General features: G+C 46.6%; 1 protein-coding gene across 2 annotated transcripts in view; it reads left to right on the top strand.

The window, feature by feature from the left end:
* The window catches only part of CRAMP1 (cramped chromatin regulator homolog 1), a 982369-nt gene that overhangs the window by 851830 nt on the left and 105536 nt on the right, over positions 1–25003 (top strand). For both annotated transcript variants that reach the window (XM_069210635.1, XM_069210634.1), the window contains exon 19: positions 23239–23403. In XM_069210635.1, the coding sequence (XP_069066736.1) occupies positions 23239–23403 (165 nt within the window). The remainder of the gene's footprint in view (positions 1–23238; positions 23404–25003) is intronic.

The raw sequence follows: 25003 nt of genomic DNA on the forward strand, positions 1-25003 counted from the left end.
GGCACCGGGGGGGACACAAGTCAGCACAAAAAGTACACCCTCAGCAGCGCGGGGGCGGCCGGGTGCAGTGTGCAAACATGCGTCGGGTTTTCAATGATGTTCAATGAGAGACCAAGGGATCTCTTCAGCGGTGCAGGCAGGCAAGGGGGGGCTCCTCGGGGTAGCCACCACCTGGGCACGGGAGAGGGCCTCCTGGGGGTCACTCCTGCACAGAAGTTCCGTTCCTTCAGGTGCTGGGGGCTGCGGTTGCAGGGTCTTTTCCAGCCGTCGGGACTTTAGGTTCAGGCAGTCGCGGTCAGGGGGAGCCTCGGGATTCCCTCTGCAGGCGTCGCTGTGGGGGCTCAGGGGGGACAACTTTGGTTACTCACGGTCTTGGAGTCGCCGGAGGGTCCTCCCTGAGGTGTTGGTTCGCCACCAGTCGAGTCGGGGTCGCCGGGTGCAGTGTTGCAAGTCTCACGCTTCTTGCAGGGATTTGCAGGGGTCTTTAAATCTGCTCCTCTGTAACAAAGTTGCAGTTCTTTTGGAGCAGTGCCGCTGTCCTCTGGAGTTTCTTGTCTTTCTTGAAGCAGGGCAGTCCTCAGAGGATTCAGAGGTCGCTGGTCCCTTGGAAAGCGTCGCCGGAGCAGGTTTCTTTGGAAGGCAGGAGACAGGCCGGTAAGTCTGGGGCCAAAGCAGTTGGTGTCTTCTATTCTTCCTCTGCAGGGGTTTTTCAGCTCAGCAGTCTTCTTCTTCTTGTAGTTTCAGGAATCTAAATTCTTAGGTTCAGGGAAGCCCTTAAATACTAAATTTAAGGGCGTGTTTAGGTCTGGGGGGGTTAGTAGCCAATGGCTACTAGCCCTGAGGGTGGGTACACCCTCTTTGTGCCTCCTTCCAAGGGGAGGGGGTCACATCCCTAATCCTATTTGGGGAATCCTCCATCTGCAAGATGGAGGATTTCTAAAAGTTAGAGTCACTTCAGCTTAGGACACCTTAGGGGCTGTCCTGACTGGCCAGTGACTCCTCCTTGTTATTCTCATTATTTCCCCCGGCCTTGCTGCCAAAAGTGGGGCCGTGGCCGGAGGGGGAGGGCAACTCCACTAGCTGGAGTGCCCTGTGGTGCTGGAACAAAGGGGGTGAGCCTTTGAGGCTCACCGCCAGGTGTTACAGCTCCTGCCTGGGGGAGGTGTTAGCATCTCCACCCAGTGCAGGCTTTGTTACTGGCCTCAGAGTGACAAAGGCACTCTCCCCATGGGGCCAGCAACATGTCTCGGTTGTGGCAGGCTGCTGGAACCAGTCAGCCTACACAGATAGTCGGTTAAGGTTTCAGGGGGCACCTCTAAGGTGCCCTCTGGGGTGTATTTTACAATAAAATGTACACTGGCATCAGTGTGCATTTATTGTGCTGAGAAGTTTGATACCAAACTTCCCAGTTTTCAGTGTAGCCATTATGGTGCTGTGGAGTTCGTGTAAAACAGACTCCCAGACCATATACTCTTATGGCTACTCTGCACTTACAATGTCTAAGGTTTTGTTTAGACACTGTAGGGGCACAGTGCTCATGCACTGGTGCCCTCACCTATGGTATAGTGCACCCTGCCTTAGGGCTGTAAGGCCTGCTAGAGGGGTGACTTATCTATACCTGCATAGGCAGTGAGAGGCTGGCATGGCACCCTGAGGGGAGTGCCATGTCGACTTACTCGTTTTGTTCTCACCAGCACACTCAAGCTGGCAAGCAGTGTGTCTGTGCTAAGTGAGGGGTCTCCAGGGTGGCATAAGACATGCTGCAGCCCTTAGAGACCTTCCTTGGCATCAGGGCCCTTGGTACCAGGGGTACCATTTACAAGGGACTTATCTGGATGCCAGGGTGTGCCAATTGTGGATACAAAAGTACAGGTTAGGGAAAGAACACTGGTGCTGGGGCCTGGTTAGCAGGCCTCAGCACACTTTCAATTCAAAACATAGCATCAGCAAAGGCAAAAAGTCAGGGGGTAACCATGCCAAGGAGGCATTTCCTTACAACCCTCCTCCAGGGATGGTATTGCTTGGGTATCTATTCTAAGGGAAGGAATCTGCAGCTAGATGTCTCTATCAAATGAACAAGTTACTTACCTTCGGGAACTCCTCATCTGGTAGAGACAGGATCTAGCCGCACAGATTCCTTACCGACCCTCCCATCTTCCCCGTTCTGCAAACTGGTCTCTTTTTATCACATATATCTCTTTCTTGGCAATAAGATGCCTTCATTGAGGGTTTGCAATTAGTTGACACAAAGATGTCTCTTTTTGGCACACTGTTTCCATAAGCAGTTTCTAAAAGTTGCTCTGTGTTTTTGGTGTGGAAAAAAGTCACGAAAGAAACTAACGTCAGCGCGTCGGGAGGGGGATTATATGGACTCAGTTGAAGTTGCATCCAGTGGACAATGAAGCTTTGGAGTCCCTTGACACCCTCTTCCGACGTGCAGAGGTACTGCTGAAAAAAAAATCCAGCTCCAGTCTGGTGCCTGGGGAGAATTCGAAGGTGAGGAATCTGCGGCTAGATCCTGTCTCAACCATATAAGGCGTTACCAAACGTAAGTAAGTTATGTGTTAATCCTGGACTCTCGATTCTTATGAAGGCCTCCACACAGGCCATCAATCAGCTAAACCCTGTGCTGGTTCTCCTCTTGGTCATGGACCTGCTTATGTGCGATCACCAGATAGTACCGCTTTTGCTTCTATGATGGTCTCAGCAACTGGGTGCTTCCATGATTTAAGACTAGTTCACAGCTCTAGATGTGACAGCTTTCGAGCATTCTTTTCTCTTTCCCTCGATGTGCTGATCTAAGCAAAATCTTCTCTGATTTAGACAAATTCAAAGTCATTGACACTAAAGACTAGTATTTATCCTGTATTGAATCTGCTGACTGGTAGCGAAATAGAGTCAAGGCACCTGCCTCTTTATTAATTTGAAGTCTTCCTCCAGTTATGAGTAAATATGTCTAAAGTCTTCGTCACTTTTTTTTCTGGGCTTTTATGGCAGGCAGAAACAAGTCAGGCTGGCCCAAAGAGATCGAGGCTTTTTGTAGATTCTAATCTGACGACCTGAGCCAAGCTTTCATGGGTGCCAGTCAACAAAAGACCTTAAAGGGGCAAAAGTGGGCTTTGTGTAATCAAGAGAAGACTGATTTACCAAGTCAGTGGCAACAGATTCTTCCCCAGCCAATCATACAGATATAGTTTTGGGGCACACTATGGGGAACTAAAGCCATGGAGGTTGTCATATGAAAATAATCTGCCAGGAATCAAGCTAATCCATATTTGGTATCCTCATTGTATACTAGTCTTCAAGGCTACAGTGTTGTTGGCCCAAACCCATCTAGCAGGTGCATTGCCTCACAAGAGAAACTTTATGTTCGATGGCATCTGTCGCTGTAGATACGCATGTTTTGCATAGCTCACCATCTGGTGTTGGGCCGGAGTGTTACAAGTTGTTTTTCTTCGAAGAAGTCTTTCGAGTCACGGGACCGAGTGACTCCTCCTTTTGTCTCCATTGCGCATGGGCGTCGACTCCATCTTCGATTGTTTTTTTTCCGCCATCGGGTTCGGACGTGTTCCTGTCGCTCCGAGTTTCGGAACGGAAAGATAGCTAATTTCGGAAGATTTTCGTCGGTATTGTTGCGTTCGGGATCGGCGTAGTTAGATTCAACACCGCGTCGAAAGATCGAAGAGCTCCGGTGCCCTTCGGGGTAGTTTTTCGATCCCCCGTCGGGGCCTGGTCGGCCCGACCGCGTGCAGAAGAACGCAGATGGAACGGACCCCGTTCCGCTTCTGTCCCAAATGCCACAATAAATACCCCTATACAGACCAACACTTGGTCTGTAACCTGTGCCTGTCACCTGAGCACAGTGAAGACACCTGCGAGGCCTGTCGTGCGTTCCGGTCCCGAAAAACACTCCGAGACCGTCGAGCCAGAAGACTTCAGATGGCGTCCGCGCCGACAGCCCACCGAGAGTTCGAGGAACAAGAAGAGGAAGGAACCTTTTCGATCCACGAATCGGACTCCGAAGGATTCGACGATACACAAACCGTGAGTAAGACGTCGAAAACCACTCAGAAGAAGATTTACAAGGCCCAGGGGACGCCACTGCCACCAGGCCATGGCTCGACCCATAAATTCGGTGACCGACCGTCGGCACCGAAAAAGGCCCAAACAGTGCCGAGATCGTCCGACTCCGGTCGAGACACCGGCACGCAGCCTTCTCGGGATCGAGAAAGTGCTGGAGACAAGCATCGACACCGAGATACCGGTGTAGACACGGCTCGACGCCGAGACAGCGGCACAGACGAAGATCGACGCCGAGAGGTTTCGGCCCCGAAAAAGAAAAAAGTCACCTCGGAGCCGAAAAAAGATGCAGACAGGGTTTCGGTGCCAAAACAAACTGCAACCGACCCAGTTTCAGGCTCTTATACAGAAGAGCAATCGCTAACCTCCCAAATGCGAAAGCATAGGTTTGAGGAAGAGCTACAATCAACTGATGTAGACCATACGCAAAAGCGTATTTTCATACAGGAGGGGACAGGAAAAATAAGCACCCTTCCCCCTATTAGAAGAAAGAGAAGATTGGAGTTCCAAACTGAGCAAACACCACAAACAAAGGTGGCGAAAAAGGTTACTCCACCACCCTCTCCTCCACCTGTAATTAACGTCTCACCAGCACAAACTCCATCACATTCCCCAGCTCACACCACCATGAGCCAGGGTGACCAAGATCAGGACGCATGGGACTTATACGACGCCCCAGTGTCAGATAACAGCCCGGAGGCATACCCTACGAAGCCATCTCCACCAGAGGACAGCACTGCGTATTCTCAAGTGGTGGCTAGAGCAGCACAATTTCACAATGTAAGCCTCCACTCAGAACAGGTTGAGGATGACTTTTTATTCAACACCCTCTCCTCCACCCACAGCTCCTACCAAAGCCTGCCTATGCTCCCTGGTATGCTCCGGCACGCAAAAGAAATCTTTAAGGAGCCGGTCAAAAGTAGGGCAATCACACCAAGAGTGGAAAAAAAGTATAAGGCGCCTCCTACAGACCCGGTTTTCATCACTACACAGCTGCCACCAGACTCTGTCGTTGTAGGAGCAGCTAGGAAAAGGGCCAACTCCCACACATCTGGAGATGCACCACCCCCAGATAAAGAAAGCCGCAAGTTCGATGCAGCTGGTAAGAGAGTCGCAGCACAAGCTGCAAACCAGTGGCGCATCGCTAACTCTCAGGCACTACTTGCGCGCTATGACAGAGCCCATTGGAATGTGATGCAACATCTCATTGAACATCTGCCCAAGGACCTACAAAAGAGGGCAAAACAAGTGGTTGAGGAGGGACAGAACATTTCAAACAACCAAATACGCTCCTCCATGGACGCTGCAGATACAGCTGCACGGACAATTAATACATCTGTAACTATCAGAAGGCATGCATGGCTACGAACGTCTGGATTTAAACCAGAGATTCAGCAAGCAGTTCTCAATATGCCTTTTATCGAAAAAGAACTGTTCGGTCCAGAAGTGGACACAGCGATTGAGAAACTCAAAAAGGACACGGACACTGCTAAAGCCATGGGCGCACTCTACTCCCCGCAGAGCAGAGGGAATTACAGCACATTCCGTAAAACACCCTTTAGAGGGGGGTTTCGGGGTCAGGGCACACAAGCCAGCACCTCACAGGCAACACCGTCCAGTTACCAGGGACAGTACAGAGGAGGTTTTTTGGGGACAATATAGAGGAGGGCAATTCCCTAGGAATAGGGGAAAATTTCAAAGCCCCAAAACCCCTACTACTAAGCAGTGACTCACATGTCACTCACCCCCTCCACACAACACCAGTGGGGGGAAGAATAGGTCATTATTACAAAGCATGGGAGGAAATCACTACAGACACTTGGGTTCTAGCAATTATCCAACATGGTTATTGCATAGAATTTCTACAATTCTCTCCAAACATACCACCAAAAGCACAAAATTTGACAAAACATCATTCCAATCTCCTGGAGATAGAAGTGCAGGCACTATTGCAGAAGAATGCAATCGAATTAGTACCAAACACACAAATAAACACAGGAGTTTACTCACTGTACTTTCTGATACCAAAGAAGGACAAAACGCTGAGACCAATCCTAGACCTCAGAATAGTAAACACATTCATCAAATCAGACCACTTTCACATGGTCACACTACAAGAAGTGTTACCATTGCTAAAACTACACGACTACATGACAACTTTAGACCTCAAAGACGCGTATTTCCATATACCAATACACCCATCGCACAGGAAATACCTAAGGTTTGTATTCAAAGGAATACATTACCAATTCAAGGTATTGCCTTTCGGATTAACAACCGCACCAAGAGTCTTTACCAAATGTCTAGCAGTAGTCGCTGCACACATCAGAAGGCAGCAAATACATGTGTTCCCATATCTAGACGACTGGCTAATCAAGGCCCATTCGTTAATAGAGTGCTCAAACCACACAAATCAGATCATACAAACCCTCTTCAAACTAGGGTTCACCGTCAACTTCACGAAATCCAACATTCTGCCGTGCAAGGTACAACAATACCTAGGAGCCATAATAGACTCAACAAAAGGAGTAGCCACTCCAAGTCCCCAAAGAATTCAAAATTTCAACAACATCATACAACACATGTATCCAACACAAAAGATACAAGCAAAGATGATATTACAACTCCTAGGCATGATGTCTTCATGCATAGCCATTGTCCCAAACGCAAGACTGCACATGAGGCCCTTACAACAGTGCCTAGCATCACAGTGGTCACAAGCACAGGGTCATCTTCTAGATCTGGTGTTAATAGACCGCCAAACTTACCTCTCGCTTCTATGGTGGAACAACATAAATTTAAACAAAGGGCGGCCTTTCCAAGACCCAGTGCCACAATACGTAATAACAACAGATGCTTCCATGACAGGGTGGGGAGCACACCTCGATCAACACAGCATACAAGGACAATGGAACGTACATCAAACAAAACTGCATATAAATCACCTAGAACTGCTAGCAGTTTTTCAAGCACTAAAAGCTTTCCAACCAATAATAGTTCACAAATACATTCTCGTCAAAACAGACAACATGACAACAATGTATTATCTAAACAAACAAGGGGGGACACACTCCACACAGTTAAGCCTGCTAGCACAAAAAATTTGGCGTTGGGCAATTCACAACCAAATTCGCCTAATAGCACAATTTATACCAGGGATTCAGAATCAACTCGCAGACAATCTCTCTCGAGATCACCAACAGGTCCACGAATGGGAAATTCACCCCCAAACACCTATTTCAAACTCTGGGGAACACCTCAAATAGACTTGTTTGCGACGAAGGAGAACGCAAAATGCCAAAACTTCGCATCCAGATACCCACACAAGCAGTCCCAAGGCAATGCCCTATGGATGAACTGGTCAGGGATATTTGCTTACGCTTTTCCTCCTCTCCCTCTCCTTCCTTATCTGGTAAACAAACTCAGTCAAAACAAACTCAAACTCATATTAATAGCACCAACTTGGGCAAGGCAACCCTGGTACACAATGCTGCTAGACCTATCAGTAGTACCCCACATCAAATTGCCCAACAGGCCAGATCTATTGACACAACACAACCAAAAGATCAGACACCCAGATCCAGCATCGCTGAATCTAGCAATTTGGCTCCTGAAATCCTAGAATTCGGGCACTTACAACTTACCCAAGAATGTATGGAAGTCATAAAGCAAGCCAGAAGGCCATCCACCAGGCACTGCTATGCAAGTAAATGGAAGAGGTTTGTTTGCTACTGCCATATTAATCAAATCCAACCATTACACACGACTCCAAAACATGTAGTGGGTTACTTGCTTCACTTACAAAAATCTAACCTGGCTTTCTCTTCCATTAAAATACACCTTGCAGCAATATCTGCATACCTGCAGACTACCTATTCAACTTCCCTATATAGGATACCAGTCATTAAAGCATTCATGGAGGGCCTTAAGAGAATTATACCACCAAGAACACCACCTGTTCCTTCATGGAACCTAAATGTTGTCCTAACTAGACTTATGGGTCCACCTTTTGAACCCATGCACTCCTGCGAAATACAGTTCCTAACCTGGAAGGTTGCATTTCTCATCGCCATTACTTCCCTAAGAAGAGTAAGCGAGATTCAGGCGTTTACAATACAAGAACCTTTTATACAACTACACAAGAATAAGGTCGTCCTAAGGACTAATCCTAAATTTTTACCAAAGGTTATTTCACCGTTCCATCTAAATCAAACAGTGGAACTTCCAGTGTTCTTTCCACAGCCAGATACCGTAGCTGAGAGGGCACTACATACATTAGATGTCAAAAGAGCATTAATGTATTACATTGACAGAACAAAGAACATCAGAAAGACTAAACAACTATTTATTGCATTTCAAAAACCTCATGCAGGAAACCCAATATCAAAACAAGGTATAGCCAGATGGATAGTTAAATGCATCCAAATCTGCTACCTTAAAGCTAAACGACAGCTGCCTATTACACCAAGGGCACACTCAACCAGAAAGAAAGGTGCTACCATGGCCTTTCTAGGAAACATCCCAATGCAAGAAATATGTAAGGCAGCCACATGGTCTACGCCTCACACATTCACCAAGCACTACTGTGTAGACGTGTTATCCGCACAACAAGCCACAGTAGGTCAAGCCGTATTAAGAACATTGTTTCAGACTACTTCCACTCCTACAGGCTGAGCCACCGCTTTTGGGGAGATAACTGCTTACTAGTCTATGCAAAACATGCGTATCTACAGCGACAGATGCCATCGAACTGAAAATGTCACTTACCCAGTGTACATCTGTTCGTGGCATCAGTCGCTGTAGATTCGCATGTGCCCACCCGCCTCCCCGGTAGCCTGTAGCAGTTCGGAAGTTACCTTCAACTATTTGTATATATATCATTTCAACCTTAAATAAGTACATACTTAGTCACTCCATTGCATGGGCACTATTACTACAATTCAACTCCTACCTCACCCTCTGCGGGGGGAAAACAATCGAAGATGGAGTCGCCGCCCATGCGCAATGGAGACAAAAGGAGGAGTCACTCGGTCCCGTGACTCGAAAGACTTCTTCGAAGAAAAACAACTTGTAACACTCCGGCCCAACACCAGATGGCGAGCTATGCAAAACATGCGAATCTACAGCGACTGATGCCACGAACAGATGTACACTGGGTAAGTGACATTTTCATTTCCTCTCCCTCTCCCTTCCCCTCATCCATTCCCCTCCCCTACTCCTTCTCCCTCCCACACCCCCGTCTCCCTCTCGCTCTCATATTAGCTAGAGATATGTGTTCTGATGTGCCAGTAAGCAATGCAGAGGTATTTCTTGACTCATTCATACTTTTCTATATTCTTTTTCTCTGTTTTGTGCTTTACTTTCCAGAAATCTACTTCTTATGCCACAATATTTTACTCTATGTTTTGACTTTTCCATTCTCAGTATGGGAAACGTGCACCACCTATTGGGACAGAAAACACTTTCCATACTACTGAATCCACATGCCCAGTACAACTGAAGCTTGCTATGTACTGCTTTTCACCACTGAGCAGCAGTACTGCACTTCCTCTCTGGAATAAAATGTTCCAGCACTGAGGAGGCATCAGAACTTAATCCTTACACACTCAATTTGCAGTAGTGGAGGTACACCCAATTGTTTTTTTTAAATATGTGCTATTTTTCTCCCTTTCTGTTCAACTCTTCTTTTGGCCAGGACAGCTTATGTCCCATTGTTCCCTGATAAATTCCTTATTAAAGCCATATGCATCTTGCCACTGGCTGTTTACTGCACTTGACTAACTTAATCTCTGCATTTCCTATTCAGTAACAGTCATCCAGCGTATGTCTCACCTTTCCGTGCTGCTGTTAGTATGCCAACTCATCCAGAATTATTAGTAACACATGCAGAGCCATTGAAATCAGTGCTTCAGGAAGTTTGAAATCTACATTAGGAAGAGTTGCTGTGATGAGTGTAGGGACTCAAACATGGTGCATTATCCATCTCTATTTCCAACAGTAAGATAGTCGGGCATTATGTTCTGAATCTGGTGTTCTCTAGGGTGGATGTCACCAACACTTGACACTGAGCAGTTTTTGAAAGCAAAAGTATCTGGTTGCATTACCATTTTCCCCCTGTTAACATGAACGCTTATTTTACCTACCAGCAAAAGGGCACAAGAGGGTGGTACCAAGCATCTGAGAACCCTTGGCTGCCACATATTAATCATCTTCAGGGTCTCATTCTCCTGTTAAATGAGGACATGTAGTCCTGTCTTAGTGCAAAGGTTCTGAGCTGCCGTTTCTCCTTTGGGAAACAAGTGCTGCTGACTAAGGTACTGCTAATTTTGTAGCCTTGTAGTCTCCCTCTCTGAACTTGAATTAGTGTAACCAGTTGCTGTAAGAATGTGTTTTGGATATTTTCCTTTTTTTGGAACACTTGACAAGGTGAAATGTGATGTTTTGTATGTGGACAGTTGGAAAGGATGACCTGGAGGTAATTGCTGCTCTGGGGATTTCATTAGTAAACGTGTATAATTCAGTGGAGTCTTTGCATCTTTACTTTTACTGAAGAGAGATTTCTACGGTGGTGACATTCTTACTAATACCCAGAATCAACACCTACGTATTCCTGAGATTCATATCTCCCTTAAGATTCGCAAATAAATACAGCAATACTTTCAGCTACATCAGATGAATCTGCGAAACCAGTGCTTTTTGGCACATATTCCTGCAACTGGAATGCCTTGTCTTTGAGTCATACTATCCGCGGCAGATAAATTATTTTCACAAACAGAAGTTTAATTTTGCTCTACTATATTAGAGTCTGTGTTTTTTGCAGGATCCGTAGCATGTTAATTTGTGAGACAAAGGCATTGATTTATTTAAACCCCTTGCATGCTCTACGCTATTCATTTATACAAATATTGTTTCTCTTGAAGCATGTATTCATTAAATGCACATTAAAATTTCCAGTCTTAGCGGATGCTCTCTGCTTACCAATGATCAGTGAGTGTTCACTGCTCACTTGCTCATGACTGTGATCCTTCTCTAGCAGTAAACTAATCGTGACCCAGCTTCCTCTTGCGTGACGTCTCCACGATCTCTCATCATCTGCTCGCTGTTCCTGGCCCTCGTGGCATCTAATGCCCTGGTGACTGCTGTGGCCTTTTAGTTCAGTGCTAATGATTATTGATGGCATGTGACCAATGTCAACGTTTCTAGTCAAGTGATGTGAATGGTTATAAGATAGAGTTAAACGCGGTTGCAGATCTACACACTTATAACTAGAACACTTAATGAAACTATTTTTTTGCCTGTGGAGCACTTGTTGAATGGTAGAATACAATAAATCTTAATGTATTGCATAAGTAAGGAGGTTTTGAGAGTATTTCAAACATTGCCACCATTATCTGATGTTGAACATCGTATATGCAATCTTTCAAACAATTAGAATTATATTTTACAAAAGGGACCAATATTTCAGAAAGGGACTCATTGTTTCCCTTGGTTCAGACTAACAATGAAACAGTAGATAACGTGGTCACTAGTTTAACGGCATTGTTAGTAAACTGTGCATTTACTGGGAACTATGATGAGGGATTATTTGCTAATGCATAAATCAAAGAAGGTTATACAGGAAAAGTTATGGCAGACACAAAATCCAACATTATTACAGGCCCTTGAAGTAGCAGGCAGTGAAGAGCTAACTGTTGAATGTGTGAAAATGATGAGTAGTAAACATAGATTGTCATAAGGTAGCACAAATATAGATGATCATAAGGTAGCACAGATGGCAGGGGAAGAGGAAGTGGATTCTGTAAAAGTTGTTATGAACTAGAATACAAAAAGAAAAAGCAAACCCAATTTCAAGCAATACAAAAGTGGAAATAAAGGGTTTTTTTGAGTTGTGGCAGAGCAGACCTTTGGGCTGATGATCAACATTGAGTTACCTGTATCAATAGTAGAAAAATGGGCATTATGGCAGAATGTGCAAAGGGAATCAAGTAAACCAAAAGGAAGTCCATTATCTGACCAGTATGGATGCATAAGTGACACAAAAAGTTTACTGCATCCTAACCATAGATAATGTGGAAAGCATGTCAGATAAATTAGCTGACGAGGATGCACTTAGAGAAAAGAAGGTAAGAGATCCAAAATGTTTGGTTAGAATTGATAATGATGACCTTGAGGTATTGGTGAATTTGGGTGCAAGATAAGCCATAGTTTCACAAGAAGATTGTGAAAGATTGTTTGATTTCGAATGTAGAGAAGTAAAGAGAGCCGGTGTAGAATTTAAGAGTATATGGAGGTAAAAGAATTGAGAAGACCAAATATTTCATACCCAAAGGAAGGGTGTAGGTAGCCCAGAAGGGTATCCCAATATTGGATTGGGTATATCAGGCAGCTTTGGGAATGTTGTTAAGACTTGGTGCTAAAGGATAGATAATGCTTTTCCAACCCCAAACAGACAGAGTGCTGGAAAGAAACGTTTCCAACAGTTTTTAATGACACATTGTGGAAATTAATTTGTTTCAGGCACAAAACTATTTAGAAAGTAAACCTAAGATCCTCAAAGTGAGAAGCATCACTTTTGCCGTGAGGGATCAAGTAAAACAAGAAGATAAAAAATAAAAAAAAGTGTGCTAATGACATTCAGAAAAATAGTCTTCTGGTTGGCTTGCTCAGATTTATCTTGATGCTTAAACCATGTGCATTGATATACGTGATTTGAACAACTCAATTTGGGTTGATGGGTATTCTTTGCCTAATACAAAGGAGATGGTTTTGGTGGTTGGTGAAGCTAAATGGTTTAGCACTATTGATTTACTATCGATTTGGCACACCACCAAATTGAACATCATCCTTTGGCCTGTCATAACTGTATTTGTTTAGCCATTTCGAGCTTTCAGGTTTAAACATCTACTGTTTAGTCATGGGTCAGCTAGCTCGGTTTTTAAAGACTGATGTAAGCATTGTTTGTGAACATCCAAGTTGTAATTTATTTTCAGGACGACATCTTGGTGTTTGGGACAATGAAAATGAACATGACTGACTATGTAATGTACTTCAGGTGTTGAAATGTAAGGGTTGACAGTGAAAGCTGAAAAATGTCATCATATTAAAGTAAACAGAGTGGTGTATCTGGGACATACCATTGATGAAAATGGTGTTGGACAAAGAGATAAATTGATGCAGGTGATACTGGAAGTAGACATGGATGAGGTTAGTCCATATTTTAGTGTGATCAAATATTATTTCAGGTTTGTAGCACATTTGTCTGAGAAAAGACATTTGCATGATTTACTGGAGAAAGGCAGGATACTCACTATTTGATTAGTTGAGGGGTAGAAAACCTAAGTCAGCTTTGTCTATTAGAGGCTGTGACTCACACTGTGATGTGGTTCTAGATAACTTATCTGGAAGGGTAAAGGAAAGCAAACCACATAGAAAAATAATAATGATAATAGAATGAAGGTCAAAAATATGGATGTGAAAGTTGAATGATTTATATGGGTCACATCACAATGATTTGTACCGAAGGGGGGTTTACAGCATACCAAATCCATGAAGGTTATCAAAATTTGTCAGAACTATGTAAAAGTGGAGGTTAGTACTGTATGGAATAAAAGCAGACTTGTGGTATGTGATGGACTATTTAAACGTTTATTTGAAAAAGAGCAAATAGGCATTTGCTTGAAAGGCTGAAAAGAAGTTACAAACCTAATAAAATAATAGGCTATTTATTCCTGTTTGTGTGAAATATTTTTCACTAAGACTGTTAATTTCATTGCAGATTATGTGTTGTATATAGTTGTGCAGTCGTATTTTTCAGTTACTTTAGAAAATGTAATGTATTTTATGTACAAGGTTCATTAATAGAAGTTTCATTAATATGTTACAGGAGAGAGATATGCTGTAATAATGTTCTTTGGATGTGTTTTTATGCAGTACTTGACAAGCTGATAGAATGTTATGTTTGTATGTGGACAGTTGGATGGGAAGGCCAGGTAGTGATGGCTGCTGTGGGGAGTTCACCAGTAAACTTGTGTGATGTAATGGAGACTTTCGGTCTTTATTGTTTACCAAAGAGAGACTTACAAACTATTCTCAGTCTGTTTTGAGCAATTCTTTTGGGGTGTAGAGCCTTGCTGTTCCTCTGGGTGACCTTCATCTATTCCGAGCCTTATGGCCAGTCCAGCTTCCTTCACCACCCTCCCCAAAAGTGGTAGTCTACCTCTCTCAACCCTTGGAGAGGTGATTCTCAGTGTGAGGACTGCCAAGTTGGTGCGCAAAGTGGTTCAGTACTAGAGCAAGTGAAAGTAACCTTGCACGCCTTTGGTTGGAGAAGGCCACCCATCAAAGAGGTGCTGGAAGTGCAAACAGTGGCCCCTCACTGAGTGGTGCTGGAAGTGCAAACAGTGCCCCCCACTGAGTCGCGGTTATCCTTTTGGAGAAAGCTTTCTTCATTGGGTAGAAACTCCATCCCTGAAGGCACATCATAATGTGATTCGACCCTCCTGGTGTCTCTTGCGCAGCACTTGCCTTCAGACTATTCCTGTCATTAGTTAATCTCATCAGAACTCATTTGCACCACGGTTCAGTATTAGCTGTCTTCGTTTTCAGGATGAAGGGCTATATGACAGACTTGTCTGATGCTTCAGATCCTTTGGTTCACAAACAGTTGAATATTAAGATGCATCTGCCTGCCACTATATCCTCAAATGTGGGTTTGTATCTCAGCAACAAGCTATTTTTTCTCCTGAAATTTAACTAATTTCTGAAAGCATTGAGTAGCAGGAATGTTAGGTCTGCTCCTTTTCAGTTACATAGTCCACAAGTCACAGCAGTATCCACACATCTTATGGCATTATTGGCCCTACCCGCTCTGCACCCTGGTATGGTTTGAATTACTATGATGTCCACCCATTTTTTGTTTTCTTTATCACTAGTTGTTTGACTTGGCGTACCTTCAATGCTGTGTATGGCATATGTAGCTTTGGAACATTTTATCTGATCCATAAGGTTATTTATTGATGACATTTGTTTGCCAGTTTTAACATTTCCAGAGATTCTGGCCCGTTATGTGCATTCATAATAGTTTTAATATCTAACAGAGACTTCTAGCTGTAGATTCCTTACCTTTGAATTTCCCAGGCATCAGGCTCGATCTGGAATCTTTTGCTTGAGCAGTATCCCTGCATGCGCCATTGGGTGGCTCCGTTCGGTTCCGCGTGATGTTGTTGTTGTCATTGGCCCCAGATGTGACATCGCAGTCACCTATATAGGACCCACCCATGTGCGGGGACATCAGTTCTTTTTCTTTCTGCGCCAGTTAGCACAGATCTGGAGACTGCTACCCCTCTGTCGCTTTTTGATAGGCTTTTCTCGACGTTTTGTAGAAGATTTTTTGAGAGTTTTTTTTAGATGACCTCTAGGAACTCAAGGTTTAAGCCGTGTGGTGACTGTCATTGCACTATGTCAGTTACAGATCTTTAACTAGTCTGCCTTGTGCTCGGACTACCTGGCCATGGTGCCCAAGGCTTTGAGGGAGCGGGCCCTAAAGCTGCTCATGGCCCGACAGTCAACGCCATCCGGCGCGACTCCTAGGAAGTCATGGTTCCAGTCGAGGAGAAGGTCATGGATCCGCGTCAGGAGCCCAAAGGCCTCTCCTTCCCATTTGAGGTCCTTGGGACATTTAAGAAAGAGACACAAGAAGAACAAGATGTCTAAACGGACTTCGACTTTGCTTCGTCTGTTGGCCAATGCAACATCACCACGTTCCAGGCACAGTTCCACAGAACCGATGCCCGGTCTGACTCTGCGCCTCCCTCCATTTCTGGGAGCCAGAGCGATACCCCCTATCCCCCCCCCCCCCACCCCCACCCCCCTCAAGTCCAGGACTTTTACGTGACCATGAGCCACGTATTTGAGCAGGCCGACCCCTCCAGAGTGCCTTCTGGCCCTGCGGGGTCTATGGAGACCCCATCAGGTTCCGCGCTATTGGCATTGACTCCTATGGGGCCTCACAGACCCAGACCAGCACCAGCCGTACCAATGTGAACTACTCCAGCTCCCATCATGATGCAGATTCTCTTGGCGCCCACCTGTGGCGCCAGCCCATTCTGATTCTGAAAGATCCAGTCCCAGAACCACGTCACACAATGCAGATTCTGGTGCTGATGGCACCCGCAGGGGCCAGATCGTTGCCTGAGCCTTATTTTCAGCAGTCAGGCGTGGAAGAATAGTGTGAGGGTGTAGGAGGCTGGCTCAGTTTATGGTGTACACCTACGGTGTGGCACCCTATACTGAGTCCAGGCAACCCTTTGTGATAGTGAATAGGTGTCCCGATAGCAGAAGCTCTCTAGGGGTAGCTGAGGCGCGCAGCTAAAGCTTATCCAGGAGGTATGTATACCACAGTAGTCAGACAGTAACTCACTCACAAGAAAGAACCACACAAGTGTTGCAAAAATAAAGGATACTTTATTACAGCACTACTACTAAACTGACATTGGTGTATCTCCCCTTTGTTGGTATTACACACAAGATATACACAAAATAACCCTCAGAAATGGCATAGAAATATAAAGGGCCTTGGGGGAGGGCCAGACAGTATACTAAAAAAGTAGAATGTGAAATGGTGACTCAAGCCAAGGTAAGTGTGTTAGTTAGCTAGGGGCTGGTGGCAGTAAGGAACACCAGAGGTAAGTACAATAAGTGACCCCAGCAACCAGGAATAAGGTAGTTACTAACCCAGTGGTCCCATAGACTAACACAGAGAGCAGTTGTTGGAGTTTGTGGAATTCAGGACCCTTCCCAGTGGACACCGAAGAAACCAGCAGGCAAGAGGATGGATGGAGTGTGTCCCTACCCCAGGATACCCAGGAGACAGGAGTACCTACACCAGGGACCCTGATGCAGAGGGGAGAAGGGACTCATTCTTAAGACTGAAGATGCCTTGGAATGTCCAGCTGCTGTCACAACCCGTGGACCAGGCTGGTGGAACTCGGGGACGGACTACAGACTTGGAGGACCTGCAAAAGAAGGGGACAGAGTCCAGGACCCTTGGAGGTGCCCAGGAGGGAGGTAATGCCCACCCTCCTGAAGGTGAAGGAGACTCTACCCAGGAGGGGGAGTCAGAGCTGGCCCTCAGCACACAGGAGGGCCAACAGAAGTCGATTGAGCCCCCATAAGTGACACAGGCACTAGACACAGTGAGTAACAAGGAGGCCTTACTAGCCCAGCAAAACAGAAGTCCCACGTCACAGGAGTTGTAGGACAGTAGCTGATCTTAAGTTTGCAGAGTGCTGGAGGCCGGGGTTTCTTGGAGCCTGAAGATCTCCCGAAGGAAGAGTCAACAAGTCTTGACAAGTGCAACAGTTGCGGTGCACGGGGGGCAGTCCATTGGCTGGAGCAAGTGCCCACAGTCTCCCTACTTGGATAGAAGACAAGCTGGACCCGGAGGAAGCCACAAACTCACACCTATGTTGCAGAATCTTCAGATGTCCATGGACAGCAGACCCCGCCAGCCGGTCGGCGTTGTCTTGCGGTCCCTGCGGTTGCAGGGGAGTGACTCCTTCACTAGAAGGGAGATTCCTTTGTGCTTTCTGGTGCAAACAAAGCCCTTGTGACCCTGGAGGATGCAGAGCCTGAATGTTGCAGAATTCTTGCAGTGGGAGCCTTCCCACCAGAAGCAGACTTGTTCAGTTCCTGCAAAGACCCGCAGTGGTGCCAGAAGCCAGGAGCAGAAGATGTCTTGCAGAGAGTTCCTTGAAGAGTCTTGCTTGACGAATCTGAGGACCCACCCTCGAGGGAGCCATTAAGTAACCCTAAAAAGGGGTTGGTCATTCTCTGCAGTGACCCACCTATCAGAGGGGGTCAGGGGCGTCATCTACCTGGCCTAACCAGTCAGATGCTCCCAGGGACCTCTACACATCTTATTTCCAAGATGGCAGAATCAAGTCGTCCACCAGGCAGAGCTCTGTGCACCTCCCTAGGGGGAGGAGCTTGACAGGGGCTGGTCACTCCCCTGTCCTTTGGTTAGTTTCGAGCCAGAGCCGGAATGGGGGTTTCTGAACTAGTGCAAACTGGATTATGCAAGGAGGGCACCAAATGTGCCCTTCAAAGCAGTCTGGTGGTGCTCAGAGGCCACCCCACACGACCCCAACCCTTAGACACCTTTTACACAGGGAGAGGTGGTCGCACCTCTCCCTTGCAAGAAATCCTTTGATCTGCTCCCCCAAACTGAGCATCGCTCATCAGCAGGAGGGTATACCAATATCTGGGGTCAGCAGCAGCATGGCCTAGTAGCTAGACCCCGTAAGGCTGCACAGGCAGAACTGGGGGGGTCCCTTGGGGAACCCCCAGAGTACATGGTATCATGCAGCTAACACCGGAATCGGTGTAGTTGCATGATTCCTGTATGTTTGATACCGAACATGCATAGGTTCGGAGCAGCCATTATGTAGTTGAACCACTCATGTTGACCAGTGTCCACTACATACTTTAAGATGGCCTCCTCGCAATTACAGAGTCCAGGAATAGCCCTGGCGGTCTGTAGGGGCACCCTGCTCATGCAGGGGTGCCGTCACACTTTGAGACATGCACCCTGCCCTTGTGCTGAATGGCCTACCAGAGGGGTGACTTATGATCTCTCAAGTGCAGTGGTCAGATTTGGCAGTTAATGGGTGCATGCACCCTTTCAAGCAGGCTGCAATGGCAGGCCTGCAGTCACAGTCTGCAGGGGCTTCCATGAGTGGTATTGCACATGCTGCAGCCCATGGGGGACCCCTGGTGTACCAGTTCCCTGGGTACCTAGGTACCATATACTAGAGACTTACACGGGTGCACCAGTGTGCCAATTGTGGGTGTGAAAGGCTACCAACAAACTGAATTTAGGGGAGAGAACACAATCACTAGATTCCTGGTTAGCAGTATCCCATTGAACTACAGTCCAAACACACTAACATCAGGCAAAAAGTGGGGGTAAATATGCCAGAAAGTTGGCACTTTCCTACTTAGAGGTCAGTGGACCCTTTAGAACACCAGTTGGAAAGGTCTGTGGACTGGAATGAGGATCTAAGGGAGGCCAGTGGACTGGCCCCTCTCCAGGTACTGGCTTGCTCCCTCTCCGCCCACTGTGGCTACAGAGGAGGGAGCTTCATGTGTAATGGCATTGCATAAGGCAGCGGAGGTCCTCGAACTGCCCTCTGTGGGCATCTTGACTGAAGTGCTTCAACCTGGGGCTTCCACTTTCGAACCCCTTCTGCCCTTTAATGAGGCCCTTACGGATGTCCTTCTGGGAACTTGGGCTAAGCCCACCGCTATCCCCTACACCGGGCAACCTTTGTTTCCTCAGCCAATTCCCCACCCCTGAGAGCTTGGTAGTTCAATCCTCAATTTCCCACAGGGCATTCACATCTGCTCCCCGGGACAGGATATCCAAGAGGCTGACCAGCTTGAGAAGATGTTTTAATGCACCGGCCTGGCATTGAGGTCAGTGAACACCTCATGCTTATTGGGTCGTTTCTTGCACACCTTATGGGATACAGTCTGCCTTTTGCCCCTTTCGTGGTTACTGAAGGGGTGTACCACCGCACCAGCCACCATCCTGTGCAAGCTCCCCAAGCTCTGCGAGGACGTGGACACGGTGTCTTCAAACCTAGAGGGTCTGGAAGCCAGAAGTAGTCCACCACCCAGCCCCCAGTAGCTGCAGCCTCAAAGCACACCTAGTTTGGCTCTGCAGGACCATGCTTGCCCAGCTAAATTGAGAATTCAACATCTTCTTCTCCACTGGCAGTACATTACATCGGACACTTGTGTACTGCAGATCATTTGAAAGGGCTATGTATGCCCTGCCTTTCCAATCATGTCCTATCCCAATACTGCCAACATTTGAACGGCTGTTGGAGGATATATTGTTCTTGCTCCAAGATAAAGTTACAGCTTTCTTGGCCAAGGGAGCGTAGCAAGCGTCCCGATATTAGAAGTAGACAGTGGTTGTTATTCCTGCTACTTTCTGACAAAAGAACAAGGGTCCTCACCCTTTTCTAGACCTATGGACTGTCAATCTCTTCCTCAAGAAGGAGAAGTTCAAGATGCTCACGTTGTCTCAGGTCTTGTCTGCCCTAGACCTAAAAGACTAGTTGGTAGCGCTGGACTTGCAGGATATTCTCATCCTGCCTGCGCTGTTCAAGGTATTCCACAAGCACTTTGTTCACTGTGATGTTACTTGGCCTTACCAGTGCCCCTCGGGTGTCCGTCCTGTTGATGGCGTGGTCGCAACTCATCTGTGCAGGTCAGGGGTTTCAGTCTTAGCCTACCTTGAAGACTGGCTGTTAAAGGCGGGTTTGCCCCAAGCTGTCGTCTCTCACCTCCAAACTACGGTGAACCTTCTGCATTTGCTGGGGTTCAATATAAACGTGCCAATGTTACACCTGACTCCCTCTCTTTCATAGGAGCTGTTATGACCATGGTGTAGTTTTGGGCTTATCCTCCCAAACAGCAATTTCAGCATATTCAGGTTATGATACTGATGTTTCGACCTCTATCCTAGGTTTCAGTCAGACTGACTAAGGCTGCTGGGCCTCATGTCCTCCTGCGTTCTGCTTGTAAATCATGCCAAATAGCATATGTGGGCTCTGCAGTGGTACATGAAGTTCCAGTGGGCACAGCATCAGGGAAATCTCCCCGACATGGTCCAGATCTCGGAGGGAACTGCAAAAGACCTGCAGTGGTGGATTACGAACCACAATTGGGTGAGAGGCAGACACCTCTCCCTTCCCCAACCAGAACTCACAGTAGCAACAGATGCGCCTCGTCTGGGATGGGGCTGCATTCTGGGAAAGGTGGAGATCAGAGGACTCTGATCTCTGGTGAAATCCAGGCTTCACATCAACCTGTTGGAGCGCCAGGTGATCCAATTAGCATTGAAGTCATTTCTTCCCTCTATGAAGGGTAAGTTAGTGCAGGCTTCAAGGACAACAACACCGCCATGTGTTGGTGAAACAAGCATGGCTGGGTGAGGTTGTGAACCCTTTGTAAAGAGGCCCTGCATCTCTGGACATGGCTGGAACAGCAGGGCATAACCCTGATGGTTCAACACCTGGCAAATTCTTTGAACGCCAGAGTTGACAAACTCAGCCGTCAATGTCTAGCGGATCACGAGTGGTGTCTCCATTCGGAGGTGGCACAAGGACTCTTTCAGCAGTGTGGAGAGCCTTGGTTAGATCTCTTTGCCTCCAAAGAGAATGTGCAGCAATATTGCCTGTTGTAGTTTCCAAGGTGGCAGTCGCTTGGTAGCTGTTTTCATCACAAGTGGAGCTCAGGCCTTCTATACGCCTTTCCGCCCATACCACTCCTGCCCAGAGTTTTCAAGAAGATCAAGAACAAATGAGCCCAAGTAATCCTTGTGGCTCCGGATTGGGCAGTGATAGTCTGGTCTCCCGAGCTTCGGAAGATGAGCATCGGTCCTCCGATCAGGCTGCCCCTTCGTGAGGATGTTCTGTTGCAGCAGCAGGGGAGGGTTCTCCACCCAAACCTGTCAACTCTGCTCCTTCATGCATGGAGATTGAATGGCGATAGTTGACAGCCTTCGACCTTCCTCCCAAAGTTTGTAATGTTATTGTAGCAGCCAGGCGTTCCTCCATAAAAATGATATCCATCTGCCATTGGCAAATATTTGTAAAATATTGTACAGAGGCTTTTAGATCCTCTTCTTGCATCTCTCTCTGATGTTCTTTTTATTCTGTCTCTTGCCCAGCAGGGTTCTCCTCTGGGCACTCTTAAGGGCTATCTGTCGGTTTTATCCACTTTTCTGCAGCTGCTTGACCAAGCCTCATTGTTTTTGTTCACTATTGTAAATAGGTTTCTAAAAGGGCTTGGGCACATGTTCTCCCCCCCCCCCCCCCCCCCCCCCCTTCGTCCTTCATTAAGCCAAAGTGGGACCTGAACCTGGTTCTCACGTACCTCATGTGTGTTCCATTTGAACCACTTCACAACTGCCCCCTCAGGCTGCTCACCACCAGCACCAAAACAGCCTTTCTCGTGGCCATAACATCTGCCCAGACGGTGAGTAAACTGCAGGCCTTGTCATCCAAGCCTCCATATCTCAGTGTTTCCTGACAGAGTGGTGCTTCGCACCCGTGCCTCTTTCCTCCCAAAGGTGGTGACTCCATTTATTTTGGGACAGACTGTCACCCTGCCCACCTTCTTTGCCCCCCCCTGCATCCCTCTAAAAAAAAAAAGGAGCGACTCCACTGGCTGGACCCAAGAAGATCGTTGTTGTTCTACCTTAACTGCACAAAAGAGTTCCGGGTGGACAACCAACTCTGTGGGACATGTGGGAGCAAAGAAAGGTCGGGCAGTACAGAAACAAACCATTTCATTCTCGGTCTGTCTCTTTATAAAGATCTGCTGCACCAAGGCTCAAGAGCAGCCTTCTGAGGGTGTTACAAGCCCATTCTACCAGAGGAAAAGCTGCAATCACGTTGTTAACTCGTGGAGTCCCAGTCCTGGTCATCTGCCAGGCATCAATGTGGGCGTCCCTGCACACATTTGCCATACACTACTGCCTGTACCGTCAGGTCTGCAATGACAGGCATTTTCGCACGTTCGGTCCTGCAGGACTTTTCTAGTTTAGAAAATGTGTCCACAACCCACCTCCAGGAGGTTAGGGCTTGGCTATCTGTTCAAGCTATAAGTCTCTATCGGATGAATAAGTTACTTAACTTAAGTAGCACATTATCTGGTAGAGACTGTATCTAAGTGTATGTTCCTACACCCACCCATGCCTCCCCGCTCTGCGGACTCATTTACTAAAGTCAGGGGGATCCCTTTCAGGGTCCGAGATTGGACACATTTGTGCCAATTTGCTTCATGGGTCTGCACTCCTACCGTGGAAAGTTGTTGAAGTAACTGATGTCCATGCATCTGGGTGGCACCTATATAGGTGACCACGATGTCACATCCAGCGCTTCCAACACCACGGGGAACTGAACTGAGCCACCCAGCGGCATGCGCAGGGGTATTGCTAAAGCAAATGTTTCATGATCCAGCCTGGCGCCTGGGAAATTCAAAGGTAAGGAATCTGCAGCTAGATATAGTCTCTACCATTAACTTGTTAATTAAATACCTAAAATTGTGCTGGATTTTATATGTAATTTGGTTCCCTTCTTGCAGGTGAAGGGACAACACTATCTCCTGCTAAGCTCAATGGAAGTGACAGTTCAAAGAGCCTTCCTTCTCCTTCCTCCAGCCCACACCAGAACTGGATTGCGTCTCCTAGTCATGATCCGCATTGGTACCCCAATGACTCCACTGATTCATCACTCAGCAGTCTATTTTGTGAGTACCTACTCAACAGAAAATTAGTGCTGTAATAAAGGCAAGGAAACCAAGAACGTTGGACATTCAGGGAGATTTTTTTTCTTGAGGGCATACATAATTCTCCATATATAATATCTGTTTTTGTGGTATTTACAAAGCAAGAACAGTTTCCTGCCGTTGAGTGTGTGAGCTGATATTAGTCTTTGTTTGATTTGTGCCTCATGTTTTGGAAGTTATTACTTTAAAAGAGTTCATAATTTTGTTATGACTGACGTTTGTGGAAACTGACAGAACGGGGAATGTTGGTTGTTTGTTTTAATGGTTGGGATTTTCTCTTTGGTTTCCTTGTCTGCAATCACTTCTCTGTTTTTTTACGTTGGATTATGGTCCTGAGTGTAATGAGGCTGATTTCCCAGCTGCAACACATTTCTTAGACTCATCAGAGTCACAGATTATTCCAGACTTCTATGTGATAAAACATCTTTTGAGTGCACAGGGATGGTGAGATCTAAAAGCAGGTAACTGAAGTATAATTGCAGAATATCATTGCTCAGCCCCTGAGGCTCAGTACCAGTATACCTCTTTTCATGCATTTCTCATTTCATAGAGCGAGGCACTGGTGCTACAGGACATTCCAACTGCTTTCTGTTTTTTAGTTATTTAATTTAGTGTAAGCAGGAGCAGAGCCAGCAAAAACAGGCAATTTGCAGTCTAATAGGTACATTTGGGCTCAAAATGGAAGTTCCACCTCTGCAAGCTGATGTCAGTTCCTTTATTTCATCAACCTTCAACACAGATTTGTTGCTCTGCTCCAAACTGTCAACAGCCCCCCTAAAACGAAATTCTTCTGAATTTCAATTGTGTGCCAAGGGAAATGTCTCCCCCAAGACTATAGGCTTTACGCTGTGCTGTGATTGCAGGAAGCATATTCCTGCAACTGATCCTCACCTCTGCCTGTGGTGCGTAGGTTCTGGTCTCAATTTGAAGTTGTGCAACACATGCCTATTGTTGCAATAAAAGGTGTTTGGGGAATGGGAAGACAAACGTTACGCTGAAGAACACAAAGCAGGGCAGATCGTACTTGAAATGACTAACTTGCTGACAGATCATAGGGCCAGTCCCACTCCAAGTCATGGGGCCATTCCTGCTCTCAAGCTGAAGTCCTGCTTCAATTCATCAGGCAAGTTGAAGTCTGAGTTGTGCCATAAATACAGAAAGGCCAAGTGTTTTTCATCTTCCTCTCGTCGCTCCACGCAGGGGGTCAAACCACGAAATTCAATGGATTCAACTCAGCAGGTGTTGTCAGATTCTGGGCCCATCCGGGGTATGTGCCGGCACACCAAGAGTTTTTTTCTATTGTTATTCCACAATCCTAGCTCTTCAAAGAGGCCATACTGAAGATTTTTAAGGTGATACCAGCTCCCTCTGGAGTGCTGTCAGGTTCCATAGAGTCACAGAGGTCCCTAATCAATTCTTCACTGGCAGGCCCCTCTCTGACCCCATGGCCCTCCTCTGAGTTCTTTGCCAGCACAGGCCTGGGCCTTTACTCTGGGGCCAAAAACCACACCAATCCCTATTGGTATGGTGCCAACCCATTCACCAGTGGCCTCCACTCTGG

Source organism: Pleurodeles waltl, chromosome 10, assembly GCF_031143425.1.
Source record: "Pleurodeles waltl isolate 20211129_DDA chromosome 10, aPleWal1.hap1.20221129, whole genome shotgun sequence".
In the NCBI taxonomy this organism is placed as follows: domain Eukaryota; kingdom Metazoa; phylum Chordata; class Amphibia; order Caudata; family Salamandridae; genus Pleurodeles; species Pleurodeles waltl.